Source organism: Astatotilapia calliptera, chromosome 9, assembly GCF_900246225.1.
Source record: "Astatotilapia calliptera chromosome 9, fAstCal1.2, whole genome shotgun sequence".
Classification (NCBI taxonomy): domain Eukaryota; kingdom Metazoa; phylum Chordata; class Actinopteri; order Cichliformes; family Cichlidae; genus Astatotilapia; species Astatotilapia calliptera.
The window spans coordinates 29,130,533-29,155,492 of record NC_039310.1 but is presented as its reverse complement, the minus strand read 5'-3'; the positions used below and the strand labels follow the sequence as shown (position 1 = coordinate 29,155,492).

The following is a 24,960-nucleotide window of genomic DNA, read 5'->3' as shown; positions in this document are numbered from 1 at the left end:
TTAAGATAATCTATGAATGTCTTTTGGGTTATAAACTCTTAATCATTAACTTTAATCTGGATAAAACATTGTTTCTCATTCGGGCTTAAATAAATATTGATCAGCTCATAAAAAAAACTCAGGACTAAAATATATTAATTAGTGATGTGAGATTATAAAATACAGCGGGCAGGAAATGAATAACAAGCACCGTAATTTTAAGGACTAGTTTGTACATTTGGGGGTGGAAGTGACAGGCACCAGACTCCATAGAGAAATGCTGCAATTTAGGCTCAGGCTTCATACATCTTCCTGCCCAGCTTTGTGTGTGTGTGTGCGTCTGCGTGCGTGCGTGTGTTGCAGTGGCTCACATGTGGGTGGGAGTCTGAATGTTTTGGTCCTTTTCTGGAATGTCAAAAATGAGTCACTGCTTGTTCCGGTTGAAAGCTGCTCCGGCTTTCAACTTTACTCTCACTTAGTTCAAGAATTTTTATTATTTTTTAGCCTGAAACAATTTCTCATTCACTCAGAGAAAAATGTGACCGTGCAGGTGTCTGTGCTATCTTCTGAAGATGTCAAAAAAACAGATTTTTTTACAAACCCACACACATATTTCATTCACAATGGAAGAATACAGTGAAGCTGGTGTCATCCAAAAAATACTAGCATGTCCTACTAATGCACGCTCGTTGACTGGCAGAGGTTTTGGAAAAGGACACACACACTACCCTAAGATGTATTTACAGCACAAACATCCACGTGTGTTGTGTAGCCATCGCCTTTAACATGACAGTTAATGCTTTGTAAAGCAGCAGAACTACAGCTTCAACCTAAACTGGTTCATTTCTCTGAAAGCTCAGTGTTCTGGTATAAACTGGGTTTTTCAGGTCAAAAGGGTGGAGCTGGATATTATATTATAACCTGTGTTAACAAGGTGTGTCTTAACACAATAATAGGCTGTGCAGTGCAGATTTAGGTGTGGTGATTTTAGGCGTTCAGACTTTAAAGAACTACATATGACAAAGAAAACCTTCATAAGCACCCTTCCTGGTTCAGGGGTGTCGAACTACAGGCCTCGAGAGCCGGTGTCCTGCAGGTTTTAGATGACACCCTGGTTCAACACACCTTAATCAAATGATTAGTTCATTACCAGGCCTCTGGAGAACTTCAAGAAATGTTGAGGAGGTAATTTCGCCATTTATCAGCTGTGATGGATCAAGGACACATCTAGAACCTGCAGGACACCGGCTCTCGAGGCCTGGAGTTCAACACCTGCACTGGTTCATTTTCATTCCCACTCCTGTGAGAAGAGTACAGAGAGTTGGCTCTCATCAAACGCTGCGTTGTTGAATTATGATTGAATTTTGTTTTTCTTTTAAAAAAGGCTTAGAGAGCTAACAATTAATTAATTGTCAACAACTTAAAACTTTCTGATTAAAAACTGATGGGCTTTTTCAGCTGTAGCCTGAATTGAAAAGGCAAAACGTGAAAATTATGTAATTTGGTTCTCATGTTAACTGTTTGGCCCTTTAATGCAAACTGGAATAAGAGCAGCCCTCTCATTGGCTACCAAGTGTCCCCCTGGCCAATACGATCTCTTCCCTCCCCCCTTTGTCCCACCCTCTTGAATCTCTCCCTTGTCCGTCTGCCTGGTTGTGGCACTCTGCTCTCAACCTGCAGACTGGCTGTCAGGATCGTGTGGAGGTGTGTGTGTGTGTGTGTGTGTGTGTGTACTGCACACCGCAGCGAGCGTGTGCATGAACGTGTGAACAGATTTAGAAGTGAAGTGGCAGCTTCTTTTTTCTTCTTCTGAGAGGAAGTGTATTTTCTCGCTGGGAAGAAAAGACATGATGATGATGATGGTTATAAAGACGTTAAAGATGATGATGGGTGTCCCTCGACCTCCGCGGGCTCAGGTCAGTGGATGCTGATACTCTGTAGAGCTGTTTTGTGGCATTTATGTGTGCGTGCTCCTCAGGATCCTCCTATTGTCACAAACAGCCCGTTTCTGGTTCCCAGTTTCCTCTCCATTTTTTGTTTGTTGCATGTTTTGTATGAGTTTTACACCCGGATGCAGCAGTGTTGTACTTCACTTCTAGTGCACCAGATTTGGTTGAGTAGCAGCTGAGGTTAAATGGCATCAGTGTATGTGTGCATCTGCGCTGTAAGAGGCTGCCAAACAGTCAATCCAAGAGTTTTTCATAGAGATCCACTCACATGTTGGCTGAATGTCAATAACTGGCTCATAAAGCTTTGTTAACTAATATCAGAGGCTAAAGTCTTCTTAGAATGTCGTTTCCTAATCGGAAAGTCAACAGTTCAGTGTTCGGCTTCTTTAGTCTGCATGGAGATGTATCCTTTAACAAGATACTGAACTGAATGCATTCATTAGAGTGTGTGAATGTTACAGAAGGTGCTTAATCAGGGAATAAAGTGCAGTATGAATGTGTGTGTGAACTTAAAGTGTGTATGCAAAATTACCACTGGGTTTATGAACCAGCAGGCTTCTGCAGCTCCATTTCTCTATTTAAGGAGACACGTTTACTTCCAGGTGAAGCAGTGAAAGTAGTGATGAGCTTGCACAAGCAGGAGAAAGTCAGACTGAAGAAGCTGAAACAATTGTGTCCAAAGAGGAAACCAGGTGCAGCTTCTGAAATGTTTCTACCGGTGTGATGATATATTTGGGTTTATCTTTAGTCTGTGCAGCTGTGCTTTTTGGGCTGACAGAGACATCAATCTAAATGGAAAGAAAAAATGTGGAGGGACTGGACTTGTGATAGAAAAGTGAGAAAAGCTGTGAAGTTCGTGTTGGTGTTTGAATCCAGTTTGATCAGCAGTGTGACTCTGGTGGATAATTAGTGTATCCAGACCACCCAGCTCATCACTTACTGAACAGGCAGTTGACTCCTTGTCTTCTCCAACATATAATCTAAAAATAATATCATCCCCAATTACCTGCATTCATTTTACATTTAAGGTCCTTATTTTATACGATTTAGTTATTGAATCGTTTTCTCATTATTATTTAAGTGTTTTTCTTCTCTTCTGACTTTAAGATAAGGTGAGCAATCACTCGTTTCATTAAACTGAGTTTGTGAAAGCAGGATTAAAGCACATTTAAACTCCCCAGAGACTATTGTTTATCATGACTTGGCACAACAGAAACATGCTGTGTTTGTTTAGATTTGGTCCGATGGCTTATTTTCATCCTAATGCAAACCGTGATGAAGGTTGGGACTGAACTCAGTCCCTGCCTTTGTACAGACATCATGCATCTCACTGTCTGAAGCTGTCAGTCTACCAACTTTGTATTCATTCAACTTAAAGTAACTTTATTTGAATTGTTATGAAATTCCTTTAAGTTCAGGCTAGTTTCTGAGTGCAGATAACAAATATTTTAGGCAATCCTGACATTATTTTTTTCTTTAGCATAAGAGCTCTGATACATTCTAATATCATTTTAAATAACAAAGAACACTCTTATATTATCTGAGTAAAGTGTGTTTGTGTGAGAGAGGGCTCAGCATCCTGCCACCTGGCTGGCGAGTGATGCTGTGTGGGGGTAATGGGCCACACTGTACCCAATTAATGTGAGTGCTCAGTGGGCCAGACATAATGTATACACACATCCACACACACACTGTCTGCATTAATCAATTTAAAATACTCTTTTGTTATTTCCAAGGTCAACAGTGGGCCTTCAAGCCCAGTTTCCTCCCCTGATTCTGAGATTTATTACAATGCAGCTCCGGGCATGTCCTCACAAAACAGCCTTAAATGGAGAGGATTTATTCTGCAAGCCCTATTAATCTATAGTCTTATATTAACACAGAGCTCACTTTTAGTTCTAACCTACAGAGAGAAAACCTATAAATCTGCAGGTGGAGGCAGGTACAGACAAGCTGGGGAAGAAAGCAGCCAGTCTTATTGGTAATGTTGTTTTTAGGAGGTGGAGGAGACCAAAATTGGAGCAAAAACTGAGGAATTATAATAGTCAGATGGCCATAACTAGCACTACATATTAAAGATAAGATTGCTCTCGAACTGCTGAATATGTTTGCATGAAATAAAATACTCAGATCTTTTGAAAGTATTAATACAAAGAAAATGTAATGTGTCACTTCTTCAATAAACTGTATTTAAAACATTAAAATAACTTTATGAAAAACAAAGAGGTTAAGGTGGGTCTTCTTAGATATATTAATATCATAGGAATCATTATTAAAAGTAATCTGATACTTGTCTTTAATTTAGAAATGATCTAATATCTAAAAAATTATAAACATAATGACACATGATGACAAAAACCACTGACATCAAGACAAGTCCTTACAATAACTTGTAAATAATGGATGGTTTTGCCCCAAATCCAGCACCCTGAGACAGGAATATGAAATGTTATATTTTTTTTATTTGGTTTGGAGTTGGGACTGTTCAAATTTACCGCCACTTTCAGATAAATGTCAGTGTAACATGGTTTTAAATTGCACTGTGACTGCAAACCTCTAAGTTTAATTAACTTCTGCTAACATTGATGTTACCAACATTGGCATGTTGGCAGAAATAAACCACACGGCTTGTAGACAATTTGTCAGGAAGCCGGAGTACCCGGAGAGAACCCACGCAAACACGGGGAGAACATGCAAACTCCACACAGAAAGACCCCGGCCTGATGGTGGAATTGAACTCAGGACCTTCTTGCTGTGCGGCACCAGTGCTAACCACCGTGCCACCGTGCTGCCCCTGTTCAAGTTTATTTCAAGTATATTTCAACAGATTTGCCGTAACTTTTTCCTTGTGTGCTGAGTATTATTTTCAGATGAAGATTGTTAAATGGCTCCATAGTCAAAGTTGAACCAAAACTTTTTAAAATTCTGATATGGAAAAATTAAGGTTTAAACATCATAAAATAAAACGTTTTAATATTCTTGAAACCAGCGCAGCGAGTTAATTAGATGTTGATTGTTTTACTGGATATTTCAAACCCAGAACATGTCAGATTCAGTTCATATAGAAACTGAAAAGAAATGGCACACAGTACAAGTTTCAGCTCCTCTTTAATTTTTAGAAGTGAAGATTTCTTATTGTGTTATTCCTGCACAGACATGAGAGTGGATGAAAAATTTAGCAGAACTGAAGCCATTTCTGATTTTATTAAGTGTAAAAACTCTAGGCTAAAATTTTCTTTTATGCCATCACACCTCAGATTATTGATTTAATCTGACTGTAGGCCACTTTTCCTCACTTTAGTTAACCTCTCCTTTATTTCTTCCCCTCTTGTTCCATCCCTGCACCACCGGTTCCACCAGCAGCTATTGTTATTGAGACACACCTCAGATACACACTTTCAATCCGACTCTGATGGAGGAAAAAAACCCAGAAACACTCACGATCTTTGTTCCGTAGCTAGTTTGCATAATACATGCAGTGTACTGCGCGTGTGTATCTTTCTGTGAGGACTGTGTAACTTTCTTTGTTTGTGGTGTTATGGTTCAGTAAAGGCCACAGTATTTGCGTGAAATTTGCTTTTAGTTTGCAACTGAACATATAATTAAGAGTGTGTACTTTTTAACTCAGTAGTGTACTAAGGGGAAAGTCTAATATGCAGGATGTACTAGTAGAATCATGATGCTCTACCTTCTTAAGCTTTTTAAATTATTGGGGTGAAAGGTTAGTATCTAATAGCTAAATATAAGTGGTGACAAGGAAACATTGTATATGGACGTTTTGTTTACGTTGGTTTTAAACCAGTTTATCAAACAGCTCAGAGGCCTACTGATTGGTTGTCAACCCTCTGGCAACCTCTGTTGTCTGTAGGTATTCCCTAAGCAGTTGACAAGTTGTTGCTGTAGTCTGCTGGGTGAATTTAGCAGGGTCCTGTGGTTGGTAGTTTGCTTGGAAGATGTTGACTTGTCTGCTTGTCGGCATCTTCCACTTAAAAAGATTGTAAGAAGATTTTTGGGGCAGCACCTTTTTGCAACCCAGCGACTGCTAAATCCCCAGGTACACTTTCTCTACTAACCCATGGTTGCCAAATGGTTGCAGACCAGTCTCCAGGCCTGTGTGACTGGTGCTAAATGAATAGGGATGGGTATCGTTTAGGTTTTATCCGATACCGGTGCCAAATCGGTATTTTTGAAACAGTGCTCGTGCTTAACGAATGGAGAACACAAACGTTGTCGTCTTATGTTTGTTTTGTTTTTTTGTTTTTTTTTAGCCGTCTTTTTTTTTTTTGACTCCACCGTTGAAAATGGATGGAGATCTTTGACTTTAAATTTTGTCACTGCCCTATGAATTTCGACCACTTTTTCTTTGGTCATTTTAGCCTTTTTGGCCAGAGTGAAGGATGTATCTGCCATCAAACATGAAGACAGCCGCATATAACTACGACGGTGTTTGCTAGTTCACCCTACATGCATTAATTTAATAACATAGTTGGCCTACTCAACGTAAATTACACACGAACAACATTAAGCTACTCGCCCGAGAAGAATGACGGCCCGGATACCGGTACCCATTCCTATAAATGAACCAAGCTTTTCAGCCTGTGCAAGCTGTGCGTGAGCTTTTTATGGCTCCTGAAGTGGGGCTTCAGGGGGGTAAGGGTAAACAAAAGATTTGAGAACCATTGCTTTAAATGAGCAAAATTAAATACTTATTTTGGGGCTGAGTAAACAAAGTTTTTCAGCATCTTTTTAATGAGATTTGACAAGTGAGAGGTGATTCTGTACATGACTGCTAAAGGGAAAGCTAATTAACTTAGTACATAATTAGTACATAATATCTCAACATGCATACAGTTTATTAGACGTCTTCTCTTGAGACGGAAGTCACTGATTGCATTTCCATGTTCATAAAATTTGACTTCTGACTTCGTGTTGGAAGCCATTAGACGATAGTAAACTGTGGCAATAAAGAAAACTGTACAGAGTCAGCAGAAACACTCATGTCGTGGCAGTCAAACCACGATTTACTGGTAAATTAAGTGTTCAAAGTGTGCCAAGAAAACATTCCCCAGTCTATCTGTATTGTTGGCAACAGCATGGAGTCATCTTTTTAAAGCCCAATGACCCTGCTGTCTGCAGTCTCAGCATAAAGGAAGTTTTGTTAGAAGTTTTTCTGTCCAGATTTAGTGAACCGATGCTCTTCACAACCTCCAGTTTCAGAAACCTGACATGGCCCTTTATTGTAGTCCATCCACCTCAAAGTTGGTGTGTTTGTGTGACGTGAATCAGTCAGGATTGTTTGATAACTATATAACGCTATAATATTTTTTTCTTTACAACATATTTTCAAACTGGAGATGAAATGTTTGGGTGGATGAAACCGACAAATTAGAAACAAAAATCTGTAACTACAGTAGAAATTCACAGCAGCAGAGGACCATAAACACCCACAAAACTCCATTCAATCTTAGTAATTAGAAAAAAGCTATTTTCACATTGAGAATGCACTGATGATCCACGATGATCTCAGTGTCCTTAAAAACTTTATGTGGGCGATCATAAATGCTCCAATAGTGGATCTTTATTTACCTCAGAGATCGACTGGAGACATGTTTATAACAAACATTATTGACAATATTTCTTTTTATATTTGCTCAGTTTCATTAATAATGGTTAATATCTGTCAGTTAAGCTGTTTTGACGGCTCTAACTGTGCAGCTGGTTGTTGTTCAGCGATATTAGTAAGTTACTGCTCAACATGTTGCATTTACAAAACATACTCTGGAAGCAGAAAAAATAGGATTTCGCTCAAATTTGGCACTTTGGGGTGATTTTTAAACCAAAATCAAATGAAACCTGCTCCAGTCTGGGATATGTGTACAGCATAAGTTACCATAGTGATCTAGCTCGATAAAAACAGAGCCAGCAACTTTGTGACACTAACCAGTCTGACTGTAAACTGGACATATCTCATTAACCCATAAATCTAGCTTTATAGTTGCACCCCTCCAGGCTCATGCATGACCCAACTTGGTAACTTCAAAGTTGGTTACTTAATCTGCACTTCTCCTTTAGTAAGTTAGTGCTTAGTGACGGACAGTACAGTTTTTTCTGTTTGTGTGTGTGTGTGTGTGTGTTCGTGTTCGTGTTCCTTCTGACTCTGCAAATGACACTTCAGTGAGTCGTCGTCTTTCCTTCCCTTTCCTACTAGACTTTCAGTATGAAACAAGAAGCTTTGCTCATATTTCTCCTAATATTGCAAAGCAGCTGTTCAGACAGTTTTTCTAACTAAAAATGCAAAGGTCAGGGCTGGAGTGATAATTCCAACGTACTGATGGAGTTTGAATAGCAAATCATTATGTAACTCCTTCATGCTTTAGTTCTGTACTTGGCTGCTGTTTATTTTTTGTTATTGTTTATTTGTGGATAGTTTAATAGGGGGCTTTGTGTGAAATCCTCAAATTTAATAAAAAAGGATTTGGATTAAATCATTTATTTTAAAATGCATGATTTGTGTGTGTGTGTGTGTGTGTGTGTGTGTGTGTGTAAACTGTGATGGCTTGCGTGGCTGTGGGAGAGTTGGATTAACGGTTATTTAGCCAGATTTTTTATCTGTGAATAAACATTGCAAGCAAAGAAATGCTCTTTGGGGTTCAGCGGGGTGCGGTTTTCCTGCTTGTGTGGTTGTTCTTGGTGTTTTGTTGGCGCAGGAAGTGAAAGCAGACAGACCACAGTGAAACCAGTTCTGACTAAACCCAAACATAACCCATGTTCTTCCTAAGAATGAGCTGTTAGACTTTGTCCGGCAGGAATTGCATCATAATGTCAGAAATCTGACTCCTGCGTGGTTTATTTTTTTAAATAGAGAACAGTAATGAAGCACAATCTTATTATCGACTGTATTTCTGCTGCCTCTTACAATATGTTACCTTTAGATAGACGTGTTTTTAGTCAAACATGATGACAGTTTTACAAATAAGCTTCACACCAGAGACCTTGACGGACCTAAATGTGTGATATCACTGGTTTAATGTTTCTGTTAAAATATAAGCAGAGATGAGGTGAAAGTGAATTAAAAATATTTTTCTTTCTTTGGGTTAAATTTAAAAGGGGAAGTCCTCTGCAATCTGAAGGTATCCAATTAATAAACATATTGTAAATCTAAGATCAATCTTTGTTAGATTTGACTATTAAAATTGTTGTTTATGAACAGAGAAAAAAGAAGAAAGAAAAAAGAAGGAAATCATGGACCCGGAATTCTTTGCAGTTTATTTAATGTTTTTTTTTTTTTTTTTTTTAAGGCCAGCCAGGAAGTTGGTTAGCATTGCCTTGGTTCCTTTGATTGAAAGAAAATACCTTTTTTGCAATAATAAAGAAGTTTATCAGTAACATATTATTTGCAACTTAACTGAGATCTTCCTAAAAGCAAAGCACTAACGTTAAACTATAAACTACACCGCATGATGTCAGCATAACCACGAATAACTTCCTATTTTTAGCGTGATGACACTGAATATGTCTCACAATATAAAAGCTTCATAATTGACAGCTGAGATTTTTACTTAAGCTTCATATTTTTAAGCTCGTCTTAACCCCAGACCTTATTTCAGATGAGTCGGCGTCAAACTTGTCCATTAAAACACATTAAAAACAAGGAAGCTGTGTAGTTATTTCCTGCTTTTAAGCCTCCTCTGCATCACCCTGGAGATGCCCACAAAATGTAATGACGTACAGCATTGAGTTTGAAGTAGAAGCTGGTTCAGGATGATCAATAAAAATGATGGACAGTAAATCAAGCCGTCCATTTTCTTCAAGTTATCTATTTAACAGCCACATTTAACAGGGTGAGAGGTTGGCTGCACCCTGGGCACGTCTGTAGCCTGTCACAGGGCCACCACAGAGACGACTATTCATGCTGAGAAAACAGGAAAATATAAATCAATGAATCTCCAAAAAGTTGATTCTGTTCATCTGGACGCAGCGTTCTGTGGGAGAAACGTTTCGTCACTCATCCAAGTGACTTCTTCAGTCTCAGCTGACTGCAGGTTTCCCCAACCTTATAAACAGTACATTTGCATAATGACTTAAACCAGCCCACTGAGGGAACAATGGACCGGGAGGTCAGTTCCTTAATCATAATTATGCAAACACCGGGTCTCTGTGGCTTTTAAACCCCAAAACACGCTGCGCCAAAAACTCTGTTACTCTGTTAAGTACCAGGAGAATTGCCAGGATTTATACATCGGGGAAACCAAACAACCTCTGGCGAAGCGGATGGCACAACACAGAAGAGCCACCTCGTCAGGCCAGGACTCTGCAGTCTATTCACACCTACAGGCCAGTGGACACTCAAGGATGAGGATGTACACATCCTGGACAGGGAGGAATGCTGGTTTGAGGGCGGAGTCAAGGAGGCCATTTACATGAAAAGGGAAAGACCATCTCTGAATCAAGGAGGGAGCCTAAGGGTACATCTTTCGCCATCTTACAATGCTGTGATTGCAGCCATTCCCCAACTCTCTGTGAATGGTACTCATGGCCATTGATCAGTGAGTTTTGGTCAGTGATTGTTGATCAATGGTCATGAGAATTTGCATAATTATGATTAAGGAACTGACCCCCCAGCCCATTGTTCCCTCAGTGGGCTGGTTTCAGTCATTATGCAAATGTAGTGTTTATAATATTTGGGGAAACCTGCAGTCAGCTGAGACTGAAGAAGTCACTTGGATGAGTGACGAAACGTTTCTCCCACAGAACGCTACGTCCAGATGAACAGAATCAACTTTTGGAGATTCCTGGATGATTGAGAATGCATCAAGATGATAAATCAATGAAAGCATATAAAGAGCTAACTTGAGTTTTTTGAGCCCGTTTTCGCCGTCTGACTAAGATGTGTCCGGGACACCACCTTGTTATTTCAGGAGGCACCGGGGCAGACCCAGAACACACGGGGAGATCATGTTTCTGTGCTGCCTTGGGAACACCTCTGCCTCCTCCCCTCCCCCCCCGCCTGGAAGAGCTGGAGGAGGGGCTGGTAATAGGGAGGTCTTGGCATCTCTGCTTGGACTGCTGCCTCCAAAACCTGGACCCATTAAGCATCAGAAAATGGATGGATGTCATATGTATCATAGTAAAGCAAGGTGCTGGGTATATTAAAAGCTATGGAGACTGTGAGAATTCATTAGGGGCTCCTGTGGTGGTTCTGGAGGTCAATGTCAACTAGTGTTTAATTCTTATTTGCTCACATGAAAACTGTATACAATTCAGCACACATCAAGATATTTATAGAATTACAGCATGCTGAAAGATTTACGGCATCTTTCAGTTCAATGTTTGAGTTTTATAGCCCACAACGATACTATTTTTCATTCTTATTGAACAAATCTCATTTTAGGCAGCAAGCAGACACGGTTGGAACATGAGTTGGGGGTCAGTGTTCAGCCTGAGGATGTGGTGGAGACCAAAAGTTGAGCTAAAAGAGAGAAAATATCTGATTTTGATTCGTGTGACCTAAACCCAACAGTTAATCTGTCATCATTGCTAAAATGTTTGCAAAAAAATCTGTGGGACAATCCCAAAAGGTTGATTCTGTTCATCTGGACGTAGCATTACATCCAAATGCACAGAATCAACTTTTCGGGATGTCCTTCCCTGGATAATTGAGCATGCATCAAGACTGTGGAACAATCCTCTGACCACAGGCTGATCACCTGATAAAATAAAGTTCCCACTTCACCTGAAAGATCTTTAAACATTACAGCTTTAATCTAAGTGGGCTTTACTCAGCTCCAAACGGCAGATAGATGGAACCTGGATATGATAATGTGGATGTTTATATCAGTGATGTCAGTCAGGATTTCAGGATTGCCACACGGTAAAGCATTGCTTTACTTCAGAAACCTTTTCTCGTGCTTTCTTATAAGCGCTCTTATCCATTTTTTAACCTCTATACACATCTTTTCTTTTCCTGGATTCCTCTTTAATCCCCTTTCTTGTACTACAGCCTACCGGTCCATTCTCCTCCTCCTTTATTCTCCCGCAGCGGCAGTTAACCTCACATAAGACACTAATCCAAAGATCAGGATTAACAGAGGAGAAGCACAGGAAGCACATATTCCCCTGTACAATTGTATGTCTTAGCATGCGGAGCAAGAGTTGGGGAAAAAAAGGAAAAACAAACAAAAAGGGGTCAGTGGTGTTCACGTGTGCACTCATGAATGAAGAGGATTCACTGGAGAGGATTTTCACACAAACTGACCCAGAAACATGAATGTGAAGAGAAATGCTGTGCGTGGGTGAAACACACCAGTGAGCTTGTCATGTTGGCTGGATGACTCATCCAAAATTTGGGATGTGGACCGGGAATTTTGCATAATTCCAATTAAGAAATTCACCTGAAGTTCTTTTCAGGCAACATGAAATGATCCATTTAATGAACTGAACTGACCGTCAGACAGGAACTGTAATGGGTTTAGAGCGCTCTGATGTTGGTCGCTGTGCTGCCGTTAATGATACCCTGACATTTCTTTTCAGTGCACAAGCAGCGAGTGGTTACATGTTGACTCTGAGATCAAATGTTTCTCTGTTGGTTTAGACCAGACTCAAGGCTTCCTGATTATTTTTCCCCCACAGCAACTGAACCTGAAGTCTGTAATAAGCAATTAATGTCAGATAAAGAGTTTTAAAAACACATCAGAACAGGATTCTTAGAGCTAGTTTTATCCACAGAGACGGTTGCTTTTAAAATCTAAAAGTTTAATTGGCACATTCTGATCTGTTTTACTCTAGATGACCACATCCAGTTTTGTTCCTTATCTTTGACTTAACCACCATATTCCCTCATTACCTGCCAGGTGAGCCCCGGGCTCCAGACTGAGTGCTAGCCATGCTGCAGCAGATTGAGCCATCGTCCAGCACCCTGCAGCTGGTTGCCAGTGATATGAGCGACATCATGGACAATCTGGACACCCGCGATCTCGATTTAGGCGATGGAGATTATGACACGACAGACACCAATGCACCTGGTACCTGCCATCACTGCACTCTGTACAGGTGTTTCTCTACTTGTTGTGTAAGCGATTTGTTTGTGTAACTGTTTATATTTTTTCAATAGCAGAGGGTTTGCCTTTTAAAGAGATTTACAACACAGTGGGTTTCAAGGAGACAGAGGCCAAAGTCTACCTTTCCTCTCCCATCACTGTCAAAATCCTGGAGGTGGAGCGTTTCACCTCAGTTCAGGACCGCTTCAACCTCACCACGCAGAGGAGCGTCAACAAGGTGAAGAGCTTTTTGTCACTGTAGGGAAGAAAATGCATTTAGCCGTACACTATACATGAAACATGGAGGTAGCCACTGTGACGTCACAGTTTGAGCCAGAAGGGACTATATTTGTAGAAGAGGATGGTGTGCTAAGTTGCAGCTAGATGGTTAGCAAGCTGCATCTGTATATTGTGTGGATGCAACACAGGCACAGATACCTGCTGATTAGGGCTAAGCAAGAAACTGGGTACCAGAGTTTTACTTACCAATACTGTAACATAGGTGATGGTTTTTACCTCCCAACAAGGCACAATATCTGTCCATTAAAATGCTCTTAAAAGCACCAGCAGTAAAAATGCACTGAAAAGGTCCATTTTAGTAACTTGATGTAGCTGAGGTTGGGTGTAGCAGCAGCTGAGATGGCATCTACAGTCATGGATAAAGCAGAAGAAGTCATTATTCCAGTGTCCCAGGGAAACTTTTAGCTGCTTAGGAAAACCAGGTAACTCGATTACTTAAAGATTCCAACAACGTAGTAAAAGTTGGCAGTTTATCAACCAGAAACAAAAGAAATGATGTCAAAATTTTAGACTAAATCCCAATCTTTATTTTAATCCCATTTATTTGATGAGCTTTTTGAAATGATAAACACTGAATGTAAATAACTGGAGGCCCTGCTGTGTGTGCAGTCAATGCCAGCTGTGTATAAAATTGAGATGAAACATGGAGAGTTTACATGGTTGGTGAAGAGGAAGGAGAAGCACTTCATCGATCTCCACAGAGAACTGAGAACATACAAGACCTTCATGAAGATTCCACTTCCACGCAGGTACCTCAGTGCCTCCTGTGCCTATTCACAGTTCATATTTTATCTTCACTGTGCTTTGCAGAGCTCATTTTTCTGCCTGTATTTCCACTGCATGTTCTTGGATTTGAACACACAGCCTCCTAACAAAACTTTATTTTATTTCTCTCTCTGCAGTCACACGGTGAAGAGGAACATACCGTTGAGGAGTGAGGTGAGCCAGATCCCAGAACTCCCCAGAGGAGGCGATGGCGAACTGGACAGAGGAGTTTCCAGTCGAAGGGTAAATTGCTCCTGATGGCCGATATTTAATTTTATGGTACCAGATTTATGTACTACGTATATTAAATTGTACTGAATATTTCTCATTGTTTCCTTGATCTAGAAACAACTGGAAGATTACTTGAATACTGTGCTAGCGATGCAGATGTATAGGAACTACCACGCTACGGTAAGGACACAAAAGTTACAAAGTAACTACATTCTGCTCATTTTCAGCTCCATGTTTTTGTTTTTGGATTCTATCAGAGTCACTTTGCATAATTCACAGTTCCAAATAATCCTTCTTACCTTAAACTTGGCCCCTCAGTTTTAGGTCCAACCCCCTCTAAGCCAACTTCTGATTGGCTACATCTTGCAAACAGGTTTAAGTAAGAAGTGGGCAGGGCTTCTTTATCTAACATGACCGGGTTAAAAAAGAGAGAAAGAAACTGAGTGTTTAGAGTATTCTGGAATCCGAGCTTCATTTTTAAAAACTTTGGCAATGCTTAATATGAACATCCACTGTAGTAACACTGTACATAATAGAGAAAAGCATAACAGTTAACCTTGAAAGGTTTCAATATATTTTGGAAAACACTGACGACCTTTTCAGGTCAACTTAGAAGATGATAAGTAGACAACAATCTTGTGAAAGTGAGTTTATAAATATTTTTGCTTGATTTTCAGATGGAGTTCATTGATGTTAGTCAATTGTCTTTCATTCACGACCTGGGACCAAAAGGACTGTAAGAATCATTTGTTATCAATGTGTCAATTTTTCACTGAAATCTTGCACTTTAAGAAATATATCCAGTGAAATTCTGAAATTTCTACTCAAAGATGGTGTAGGTGGGGAGTGCAGGTTAAAGTTGATGGCAAAATATTTAATCTTGTCTTGCTTTGTATAATAAGGTTCTCCTAACCAGTCCTTTCTAAGTATTTTTCTATATTATGAACTGTCCTTTTGTCTTTTAGAGAGGGAATGGTGCTGAAGAGATCCGGCGGCCATCGGATCCCCGGCATGAACTGCTGTGGTCGCAGCAGAATGTGCTACCGCTGGTCCAAACGGTCAGTAAATAATCAGGATTCTTACAGGATGTTTGCTTAGCCTTAATAGTCTTGGTCATTTTCAATGTGAGCTTGTGATATGTCACAAATACACAGCAGCTTGGGTAAAACAGGAAATGACGGGGAAGCTTAGAGACATCTTACCGGTGCATCACCTCGTCTATGCAGAAGATGCAATGCTGTATTTATTGGCTGTTTAATCTGAGGAAAGGGTTCAATTCTTGGGGGTTCTGAAGTGAAAAGTTAGTACTCGATTTAAGAAAAACATTTGAATCTATCTATGTAGCTGACAAACCAAACGTCCTGAAGATGAGATTTAAATATAAAGCATTTAAAGCAATGTTTTATGTTATGCTATCTTATCTGGAACCTTATCTGTACAAACCTTCCTTAGATTTATACTTGAAATTAGTGTTAAAATCACTGTAACGGTCTGCAAATTGTACAACTGCAGTTCAGAATCGTTAATGCCTTGGATACGGAGTAAAATGCTGACACGTCATTTTAACAGAGCCTCTTATTAATGGCAGGAAAGAAGGGTTAACAGGTAAGTCCACTAAACAACAAGAGGAAACTTTGATTAGGATCGTCAGTGTTGCCACAGCTGACTGACTCAAAAACAGTAAAGTTCTTTCCATTTAGCTTTAGATTCATTTTCTTTAGCAAACAGTAGAATTCACCTTTGATTCTTTTTATTTAAATCCTTCATCTTATTCCCAGGATGTGCATCATAAGTTAAATGCAAATCCACACTCAATCACGCAAGGATAGGAACTAATTGCATGAACTCCTGGGTGTGAAATGGTGAACAGAAGAATATTAATATTAGAAACATTGCTCTGTGTATTTGTTGCGCTTCATAGGGGGTTTCCTGAACCATCCTGCTTGGTTCATTACAAGTAGGAAGAGTTGACATTTAACCAGTTAAATATGTGGCACGCCAAATGGGGTATTTAACCTTTTTAAAATGCCGTGATCCATCATAACAGATAAACATTTTGAATCTAAGAAGCTCGTCAGCTTTATTTATTTATGTATTTATTTTAAAGGGGAGCCATTATGTTTACATAAGCCAAATGGTGTTTAAGGAAGTATATGACAATAAAAAACTTTTACTTAAAATACTGCCTGTGTGTGTGTGTGTGCAGCTGGTTGGTGGTGAAGGACTCGTTTCTGCTGTACATGAAGATGGATTCAGGCGCCATCTCCTTTGTAATGCTGTTTGACAAAGAGTTTGGCATCAAGATGGACTCCAAGGACACGGATACCAAACACGGCGTCCGTGTGGACAGTCTCTCCAGGTCTGCGATGGCTATTTTTACTGCTTATGTTCAATATTTTAAGGCTTGAAGAAAATCAGAAACTGAAGTAGTGTTTGTGCAGGTCTTTGGTGCTCAAGTGCAACAGCTACAGACATGCCCGCTGGTGGGGTCAGTCCATTGAAGGCTTTGTCCAGAAGAATGGCTCAGCCTTCCTCAAAGATCACCGCTTTGGATCTTTCGCTAGAGTGGAAGTGAACATCCCTGCCAAATGGTAACCACACTTACTCTTTCTGCTGTAGTTACACTCACATTTGACACCTTAAAACCTGTTATTTAACATTCAGATCACTTCTAGTCAAAGTAGTTTCAGTTCCTGAGTCACATTAGACCGAGTTAGGGATACACCGATCTACATTTGTGGACTGTGCATCGGGCCGATCTTGTTGACAGACTCTTAGACGATTTCTTTATTTCAGTTCTTTGTTGTTCTGTGTTTACTTCAGTTTAAAAGCAGCAAAACAATATAAGAGAACCTCAGTAATGGATACCTCCAAAACACACATCACTATTCTGCTGCAATAGGTAAATGCATCATAACTGGAAAGCTCTCAGCGCCTGATACAGAAAGTGAATGCAGAGCTGTTAAAATGCTATTTAATGATGCTCTCAAGTGAAAGAGTGAGTGAAGGCTGCAAAGTTCAGCTGCAAGTGAACACATCACCATTTAAACTGAACTTCTGGATAACAGCGGGTAAAATCCACTGCCATTATAAAGCATTACAGTACAGTTTCCATAAAAGCAAGCGAACAAGATGTGGATACAGGTCAGTTTTTTCTTCACTGCTGTGACGCTGATGCTTCAGGCAACTTAAAACTCGGCAGCAAGCAGACACAGTTGGAACTTAGAGATTTAAACTTAAATGGATACGAGCTGATCTGTGTATGAACTGAGCTTTTTTTATTTATTAACAAGCAGTAAAAAACAGCCTCACATCTTCCTCTTAACCTTAAACTGAAGCACTTTAGTGCCAATCACCAGACGCAGGATCACTTTAAAAAAAAGTCTAGACAATACCCGGTCCAGCTGGCACAGTGTGCAGGTTAGTGTGTGTTTGTGTACTTCTGCCTTTGTGGGAACTGCTTTGAGGTTTAGACTTTAAACATGAGGACATTTATAGAAAGTGATGAGCCACTTTTAGAGATTTAAAGACTGTAGCTGCGAGGTTACACAAAGAAAAAGCATTATGTAAGAGGCAATCCTCACAAGGTAGATGCACAAATGTGTGTCTCGCGCTGGAGTAACCCGACACAAAGCAAGGGAAAGTGAGACTCACCTGCTCATCACCTGTCCTCCCGCTGGGGAACCCTATACCATCTGTGAGACACACTGTGAGTGAGTGTGTGCCTGCTGTCAAGAGCATAAGGATTCAACAGGCAATGGACAGATTGAAAAGTGAGAGGAGAAGTGTTCGTTTCATTTTTCTTTCTGTCCAAACAAGAGCAAAAAGCATCAAACACTGCAATGAAACCAGAGGACGGCTAAAGCTGAAACCTCGGAGGCTGAAAAATGAACCTAGTGCTCAAGTTCCAATAACTGCAGGTCCTCTAATGTCCACTGGGGCTGGCTTCAAAAGTGAGTCAGTTCCCTACAGACTCCCATGTTAAAATGCCTAATTTTACAGCAGAAGTAAACATGTTTACAGCCTCCTGCAGAAACTGTTTTGTCTCTTAGACAGGATCAAAGGTCAGGGAAAGCTGGAACAGCTGGGTTTGAGGAGGGATGAGAACACGCTCCCATTCTCTGTTAAACAGAAGACAGAGCAATCAGCAAGTTTTCCCACCTGGTGCACGAGAGAGAGAAAAACGAAGAAGTGAAGTTGGAGGAAGGACATGAGGAAGGGTGTGACAGGGAGAGGGAACAAAGAGGAGGGAGGGCAAGAAGTGCACGTCAGGCTACGTCGCAGGTTATAATTCAAATAGCACAAGAAAAAACTATTCCTACTCTGATTCACTCCTCCTACATAAATAAAAAAGTTAGCACTCCACTCACGAGTCAAATAGAAATAAAAGCAACTTAAATAAGAGTCAATCTCAGCGAGTTAAAGCAGCAGACACATCACAACCTCCGCAGCTGTGTCTTTGTCAGAGAAGGTGGACAGATGGTAATTACATGCAGGAGGAGATGTGAGGATAGTGTTGCAGTTTAATTCAGCATGCATGGCTTCCACAACATCCTACAGCAGGGGTGGGGAACTCCAGGCCTCGAGGGCCGGCGTCCTGCAGGTTTTAGATGTGTCCTTGATCCCACACAGCTGATCTAAATGGCTAAATTACCTCTTCACCATGTCTTGAAGTTCTCCAGAGGCCGGATAATGAACTAATCATTTGATTCAGGTGTGCTGACCCAGGCTGATATCTAAAACCTGCAGGACACCGGCCCTCGAGGCCTGGAGTTGCCCCACCCCTGTCCTACAGCAACATGATGACCAGTCAGGTTATAGATAAGTGGGACCCTTCATCAGGACCCTGATTAGAAACCCCTCCAGGCTCGACTCATAACTCATAATCCCCCAGGTTAAAATCAGCTGAGGCAGTTTGGAATGAGTTGGAGTGCAAAGTAAAGGAAGGACAATTCCGTTTATGAAGGGCACACCTTCAAAATAAAAGAATCCAGAATATTTTATATGTGGTGAACTAGTTCTGATGCCTTCTGTGTTGTTGTTCACAGTAGGAAAGAAAATAAACAAAGTGTTGAATGGGAGAAAAAAAACAGATTTCATGGATGTCTTGTCTTGTGCTCCTTCGATTATTTCTTTTTTTTGTACTTTTTAATATGAAATTTAAAAAAAAAAAACTGTTTTGGACTGATTTTCCCATTTTGAGAAGGCGATGATTGAAGTGTAATTTGTGGGTTTGTTTGTGGTTCTTCTGAAGGTACGTGAACGGGAAAACATACATGGAGGATGTGGCCAATGCTCTCGAAGAAGCCAAGGAGGAAATCTTTATCACCGACTGGTGGTGAGTGTTCAGCGCACACAGAGCTGTGAGTGTGTCTGTGTGTCTGTTTCATAGTGCACTGAGTGCATGTGGCGGTCACCTCTAAGAGAGGTTTCTGGTCAAATAGATCAGTTACAGTCTAGCTACTGTTACTTACACACACACACACACACACACACACACACACACACACACACACACACACACACACACACACACACACACAGACAGACAGTATTTGTTTTTATAAATCAGTCTTACCACTAAACAAAAATACTACATTTTACTTGCATATATATATATATATATGTATGTATATAAAAAAATAAAAAAATAAGTGTGTGTAAGTGTAATCAAGTATCCTGGAGGCCGGAGTCCGCAGTTTTAAGTCTACTGGTATGCTTCCGGATTAGCTAGAGAGGAAGTAAAGGGAAAGAGAAAAGGGAAACCAGAAAACAAGCAAAGTAAGGAACAGAAAAGATGAATGAAAGGAAAGGAGGAGGAAGCGTAACAGTGAGAGTGAACTGAGGGGAAAAACCTTTTTGGCCTGTTTCGTCCCGCAGGCTGAGTCCAGAGATCTTTTTGAAAAGGCCAGTTGTTGAAGGAAACCGATGGCGTCTCGACTGCATACTAAAACGCAAAGCGGTAAGAAGGACGTTTTTCTTAGTTTTTATAGCAAAAGTAAAGCTGTCATGTCAATTTCTCCATATTGATATAATACAAAGTATTTTTCCCTAAATTTAAGGTTGTGTCCTGATTCATTGTTTCCCTGCTCTCCTCCACAGCAACAAGGAGTTCGAATCTTTGTGATGCTCTACAAGGAGGTGGAGTTAGCTCTGGGCATTAACTCAGGATACAGCAAGAGAACACTGCTGCGCCTCCACCCCAACATCAAGGCAAGTACACAAGTGTAAAGGCCTTCTGCAGGTTCATAATGGCTGAAACGTTGCATTTCTTCTCTAAATTTTGGGATATTTTGTTCACCAGGTGATGCGCCACCCAGACCACGTCTCCTCCGCTGTGTACCTGTGGGCGCATCATGAGAAGATCATCGTCATTGATCAGTCGGTGGCCTTTGTGGGTGGGATTGACCTTGCTTATGGACGTTGGGATGACAGGGAACACCGGCTCACCGATGTTGGGAGTGTGACGCTCTCTCACTTGGAGCAGGTTACTTCTTCAATTTAGTGTCACTTTGTGCAAGAATCAAAACATTTTATAGACCTATTTTCCCATCATCACTCTCCACAGATACTTATCTCGTTTCTTTCAAATAGACTAAAGGATTTAATGCTCTGCTCACATTGAGAAAACCCTGCACAGAAACATACCCAGACAGGTGTTTAGAACCCTCCTCCCATGTTCTGATATTAGGTGCTAATTAACCTCCTTATAACCAAGGGTGTTCCCCAGGGAACCATTCTAGGGCCTCTCAAATTAATAACACTCTTAGCCACAATATCACAAATGCCTACTCCAACTTTTATGTTTCTGATAGAGTGATCTGCTGCTCAAAGTCTTCTTCTAACCAAGCTTTCTATCAACTGAATAACTTTTTAAAAACTTTTCTTAGTAAAAAATATTAAAAACCCAAAAAGAACAGAGGGAAAATGATCTAAAAATGAACCCAATAGTCATAATTAATATAAATTAACTGAATTAACTGGATCAGACTTACATTAAAGAAAGCAGCACAAGAGTGATAATACATCTGTTTTATTACTGTTTATTAGGCTGCAGCTGCCTCTCCCAGCATGGCTGCCCAAGCCAACGGCAGTGGTACGTTTTCCCAGAGCAACGGAAAAGGCGTATTCACTGTGGCAGACTCGATGGACCAGCCAAGGCTAAAGAGTCACGGGAGGTTGAGGAGGACCAGGATGAGCATCAGAAGACACCTGCAGAAACACGGGCTGGCCCATCCCGATAGCGACAGTGACCTGGAGCACGAAGAGTGTGAGTTTTGCAAAAGTGCATGCACAACACAGCAGATGCACAGAACACGCTTATGTCAGGGTGCATGGGTGTACTTTCACTTTAAAAAAACAAAAACTGCTTAGTCGACTTTATGTGCAGAGTGTGTGTCTCTGCAAAAATAAAAGATTTTTGCTCACCGGCGCTTAAATTATGTTGTGTTTTCATCCTTGCCTTCAGTATTTTCACATGGTTTTGATGAAACAGATACAATTTGTTTAGGTTAGCTTAGGCATGGTAAGACAGACTGTGAGCCACATGGGACTCTATCGGCTAATGATATTGGTATCTGCTGCCTCCATGTCTCCATCACATTCTGCTCTTTTTAAATGTAGTTTCATAGGATGATCTAAAGTGGCTCTTTTGATGTTGGAGGTTGCCGACACATGGGTTAGGTAAACAGTACTGTGTGTTACTGGTGTACGATTCATGCCATTTTGGGAATGACAGTGCTATGGAAGATGATAGGTGACAGAGTGAGGTAATCATCAATAATCAAAGCATCAGCTTTGCCCCCATAAACTTTGCAAAGATTAATGAAATAGAAAACAGGAATTAAAGACAAATGAATCTAAAACTATTAGTTTAGGTTGTTTTTTGTCTTTCTATGTTAATCTCTTTTAAATACATTTCATCTTAAAATGTAAATTTTTACTAGGTTTATTTATTCCTTGCTTTTATTTTATTTATTTTTTTTATTTCCTTTCTTTCTATTACTTTAATAAGAACATTTATTATTATCTGTTTATCTTTATTAAATCAATACATGCATTCTTTCTTGTTAGCTATTTCTTTACTCTCTTTTTGTTAAATTAAAACATTTCTTCCATTGTTTTCATCATATTTGATGGTGGCGTTCGTGCTGATGCTTTTTTATCTGCCTCGGTCTCGTCAGTCTCTCGTATTATGTGGCCGTCAGAACTGCATCAAGAACAGCTGAAATTAACCTGTAATTAATGAGGTGTTATTAATTAACATGAACTCAAATGCTCCTGCTTAGAGGGAAGAAGGTGATTTGATGTGTGTTTTCATGGGCGCTGCGTTTAGGTTGGTCTGACAGCATCAGCAGCCATCAGGCTCTGATCCCCGGCAGGCTGTCAGAGCCGAGGGTGGCCATACCGCTCGGCCTGTGCCAGGCTGGTGAGTTGGAGGCAGGGTGGCTGCTAGATCGCCTGTTTTGCAGTGTGCTTTGCTGTGGTTTCAGCTTGACTGACATTTGATTCTGTTTGTCAAAGGTCAATCTAAGCTTCTATTTTTTTATTTAACTTTAATTAAGACACGACATTTAATCAAAAGAATAAATGTTATACCAGGAAAACAATTAGTAGAAATTTTTGTGTGCCAATGCAGTCGCTACTGTATGAGTTATCACTAACAAGCAAGCATTAACAGACCTGATTTAATGCTTCCACCTAACGGGCCTCTATGTGAACCATAAGTCCCGTTGATTTTCTAAACAAAACTAAAATCTCACTCAAAAGTCACAGTTTAATGTTCCCGATCGACTGACTTAGAGAGACTTGGAGCTTTTTATTGTCACTGTGCAGTTTCTTGCACAGCGAAATTGGGTAGCTGGACTACAAAGGTGCAAAAGTAAAAAAAAAAGAAAAAAAAAAGAGAAAACAATATACAACGAGGGAAAAATAAAAAGCAATATGTATGTGTACATATATACATATATGTGAGTGAACTATATACATGGTGTATGCATTGGAGACATTGAAACAGAAACATTGTGGGGCTGTATACAAGGGCATGCAATAACACGTTTTGATCAAACGACCAAAGGTTCTCAGTGCTGTTATCTAGTCCATTGCACCTGCACACGCAGTGAGCTGAGAGCATGAATACATTCATAAACGTCAAAAAAAGCTAAGAAATGGGGGAGTAAGGGGAAAAAACGCACACACAGAGGGTGAAAACGTGTATTTGTGAGTTTAATGATAAGGAATCAACCAGCCTTCTCTTAAATAACTCACAGCTCAGTCTGATTGTGGCCTGTTTCAGATTTTCCCTTTAATGATATACCACAGCCTGTAATCACTTTCACTCCATTTATTTATTTTTTTAAACAAACACGTTTCTGAGCGTGTTTCGTTCCTGCAGTAAAACAGCTGCTGCAGGCTTTGTGTTTTTAGCTGCAGGAGGCATTTTGTTTGTTTGCCACGTTCATCTACGTTTATCCTGCTGATGTCATATCACAGGGAACGTGATGCAAATTAAACAATAAGGGCAGAAAAATCACCCCTGCTGTTGCTTCTTCTCTTTGTTTGCACATCTGATACAGTTGACCGTATGAATATGTTTTTGAAATGAGCCTCCAGCCTGGCGGGTAGGTGAAGTGATTGTAGTGCAAACAGGGTGAGTGGAGTTCAGTCTGCTTGCAGCCTCTATGTCCTGTCCTCCTTCCAGCTGCTGTTTCATGTCTTTAAAATGGCTGTTGAAGCATTTTCAACACCCATATATCACTGACAGAGTCTCCATGGCTCTCTAAGATAAGCTGCACTGTAAAATTGAATTAGTTCCCAGAACTTAAAAAGACTATGCAAACTCATTGCCTCAAAAAACAAAGTGAAGTTTACTTAAGATAACGTTCATTGCAGGTATACAGTACTAAGAATAGCCAGGTGTTTCTGGCACAATACTAAATGTTTACCCTCTGATAATCATTTGAAGTTCTACTAAATTAAAAAATAATTTGTGCCAACTTAAAAAAAATCACACTATTTTTTTTACAATCCTTGAAATTTCTAGTACAGCATTTATATTAATATAACACTGAATACAAGTATCATTCAAAAAGAACTCATTTGCTTTCTTAAACATTTTTTTTCCTGCATTTGCTGTAGAACAGACCTCAAAGTAGACAATCTCAGGCTCCCTCCCCACCGGAGAGGCGACATTCAATGTCCCACCTGTCAGTCTGGATAGCCCTGACCACCACCCAACACACATTAATGTCAGGAAAGCATATTTTTAAAAAGAGCTATGTTCAAGAACTTTTCATTGTGATTATTTGTATAATAATTTGGACACAAAGCAAATTTAACTGTTCAAAAACTTGCAGACTTCATTATATATTGTGCAGACAGTGTGGACCCTCTAAACCAGGGCTGGGTAACTCCAGGCCTCGAGGGCCGGTGTCCTGCAGGTTTTAGATCTCACCCAGAGTCAACACACCTGAATCCAGTGATTAGTTCATTATCAGGCCTCTGGTGTAGACACCTCTGCTCTAAACTAAGTTTGTGCGATATCATTTTTCAAGAAATGCAGATTAAACTGTCGTTGTTTGTATTTACTTACACAGGATGTCTTGTGGAATTAACTCATCAGTGACTGCATAGTGCAGTCATAACGCAACTCTAATATCAGAAGGCAGGAAACGATCAATAAAGAAACAAGTTCCCCAAAG

The 24,960-nt window shown here is 40.2% G+C and overlaps 1 protein-coding gene across 4 annotated transcripts in view; it reads left to right on the top strand.

Moving 5' to 3' along the window:
• Positions 1-24,960, top strand: part of LOC113029449 (phospholipase D1-like) — a 50,728-nt gene that overhangs the window by 13,524 nt on the left and 12,244 nt on the right. For 2 of the 4 annotated variants that reach the window (XM_026180305.1, XM_026180307.1), the window contains 14 exons: positions 12,779-12,949; positions 13,039-13,202; positions 13,874-14,013; positions 14,167-14,272; positions 14,375-14,440; positions 14,938-14,996; positions 15,226-15,318; positions 16,467-16,619; positions 16,702-16,851; positions 19,515-19,598; positions 20,141-20,222; positions 20,363-20,473; positions 20,565-20,747; positions 21,311-21,530. In XM_026180305.1, coding sequence (XP_026036090.1) covers positions 12,811-12,949; positions 13,039-13,202; positions 13,874-14,013; positions 14,167-14,272; positions 14,375-14,440; positions 14,938-14,996; positions 15,226-15,318; positions 16,467-16,619; positions 16,702-16,851; positions 19,515-19,598; positions 20,141-20,222; positions 20,363-20,473; positions 20,565-20,747; positions 21,311-21,530 — 1,750 coding nt within the window. In that variant the 5' untranslated portion in view covers positions 12,779-12,810. Of the gene's footprint in view, positions 1-1,657; positions 1,896-12,778; positions 12,950-13,038; positions 13,203-13,873; positions 14,014-14,166; positions 14,273-14,374; positions 14,441-14,937; positions 14,997-15,225; positions 15,319-16,466; positions 16,620-16,701; positions 16,852-19,514; positions 19,599-20,140; positions 20,223-20,362; positions 20,474-20,564; positions 20,748-21,310; positions 21,531-24,960 lie in introns of those variants that run through there. The other 2 variants (XM_026180306.1, XM_026180309.1) reach the window with 2 other exon arrangements.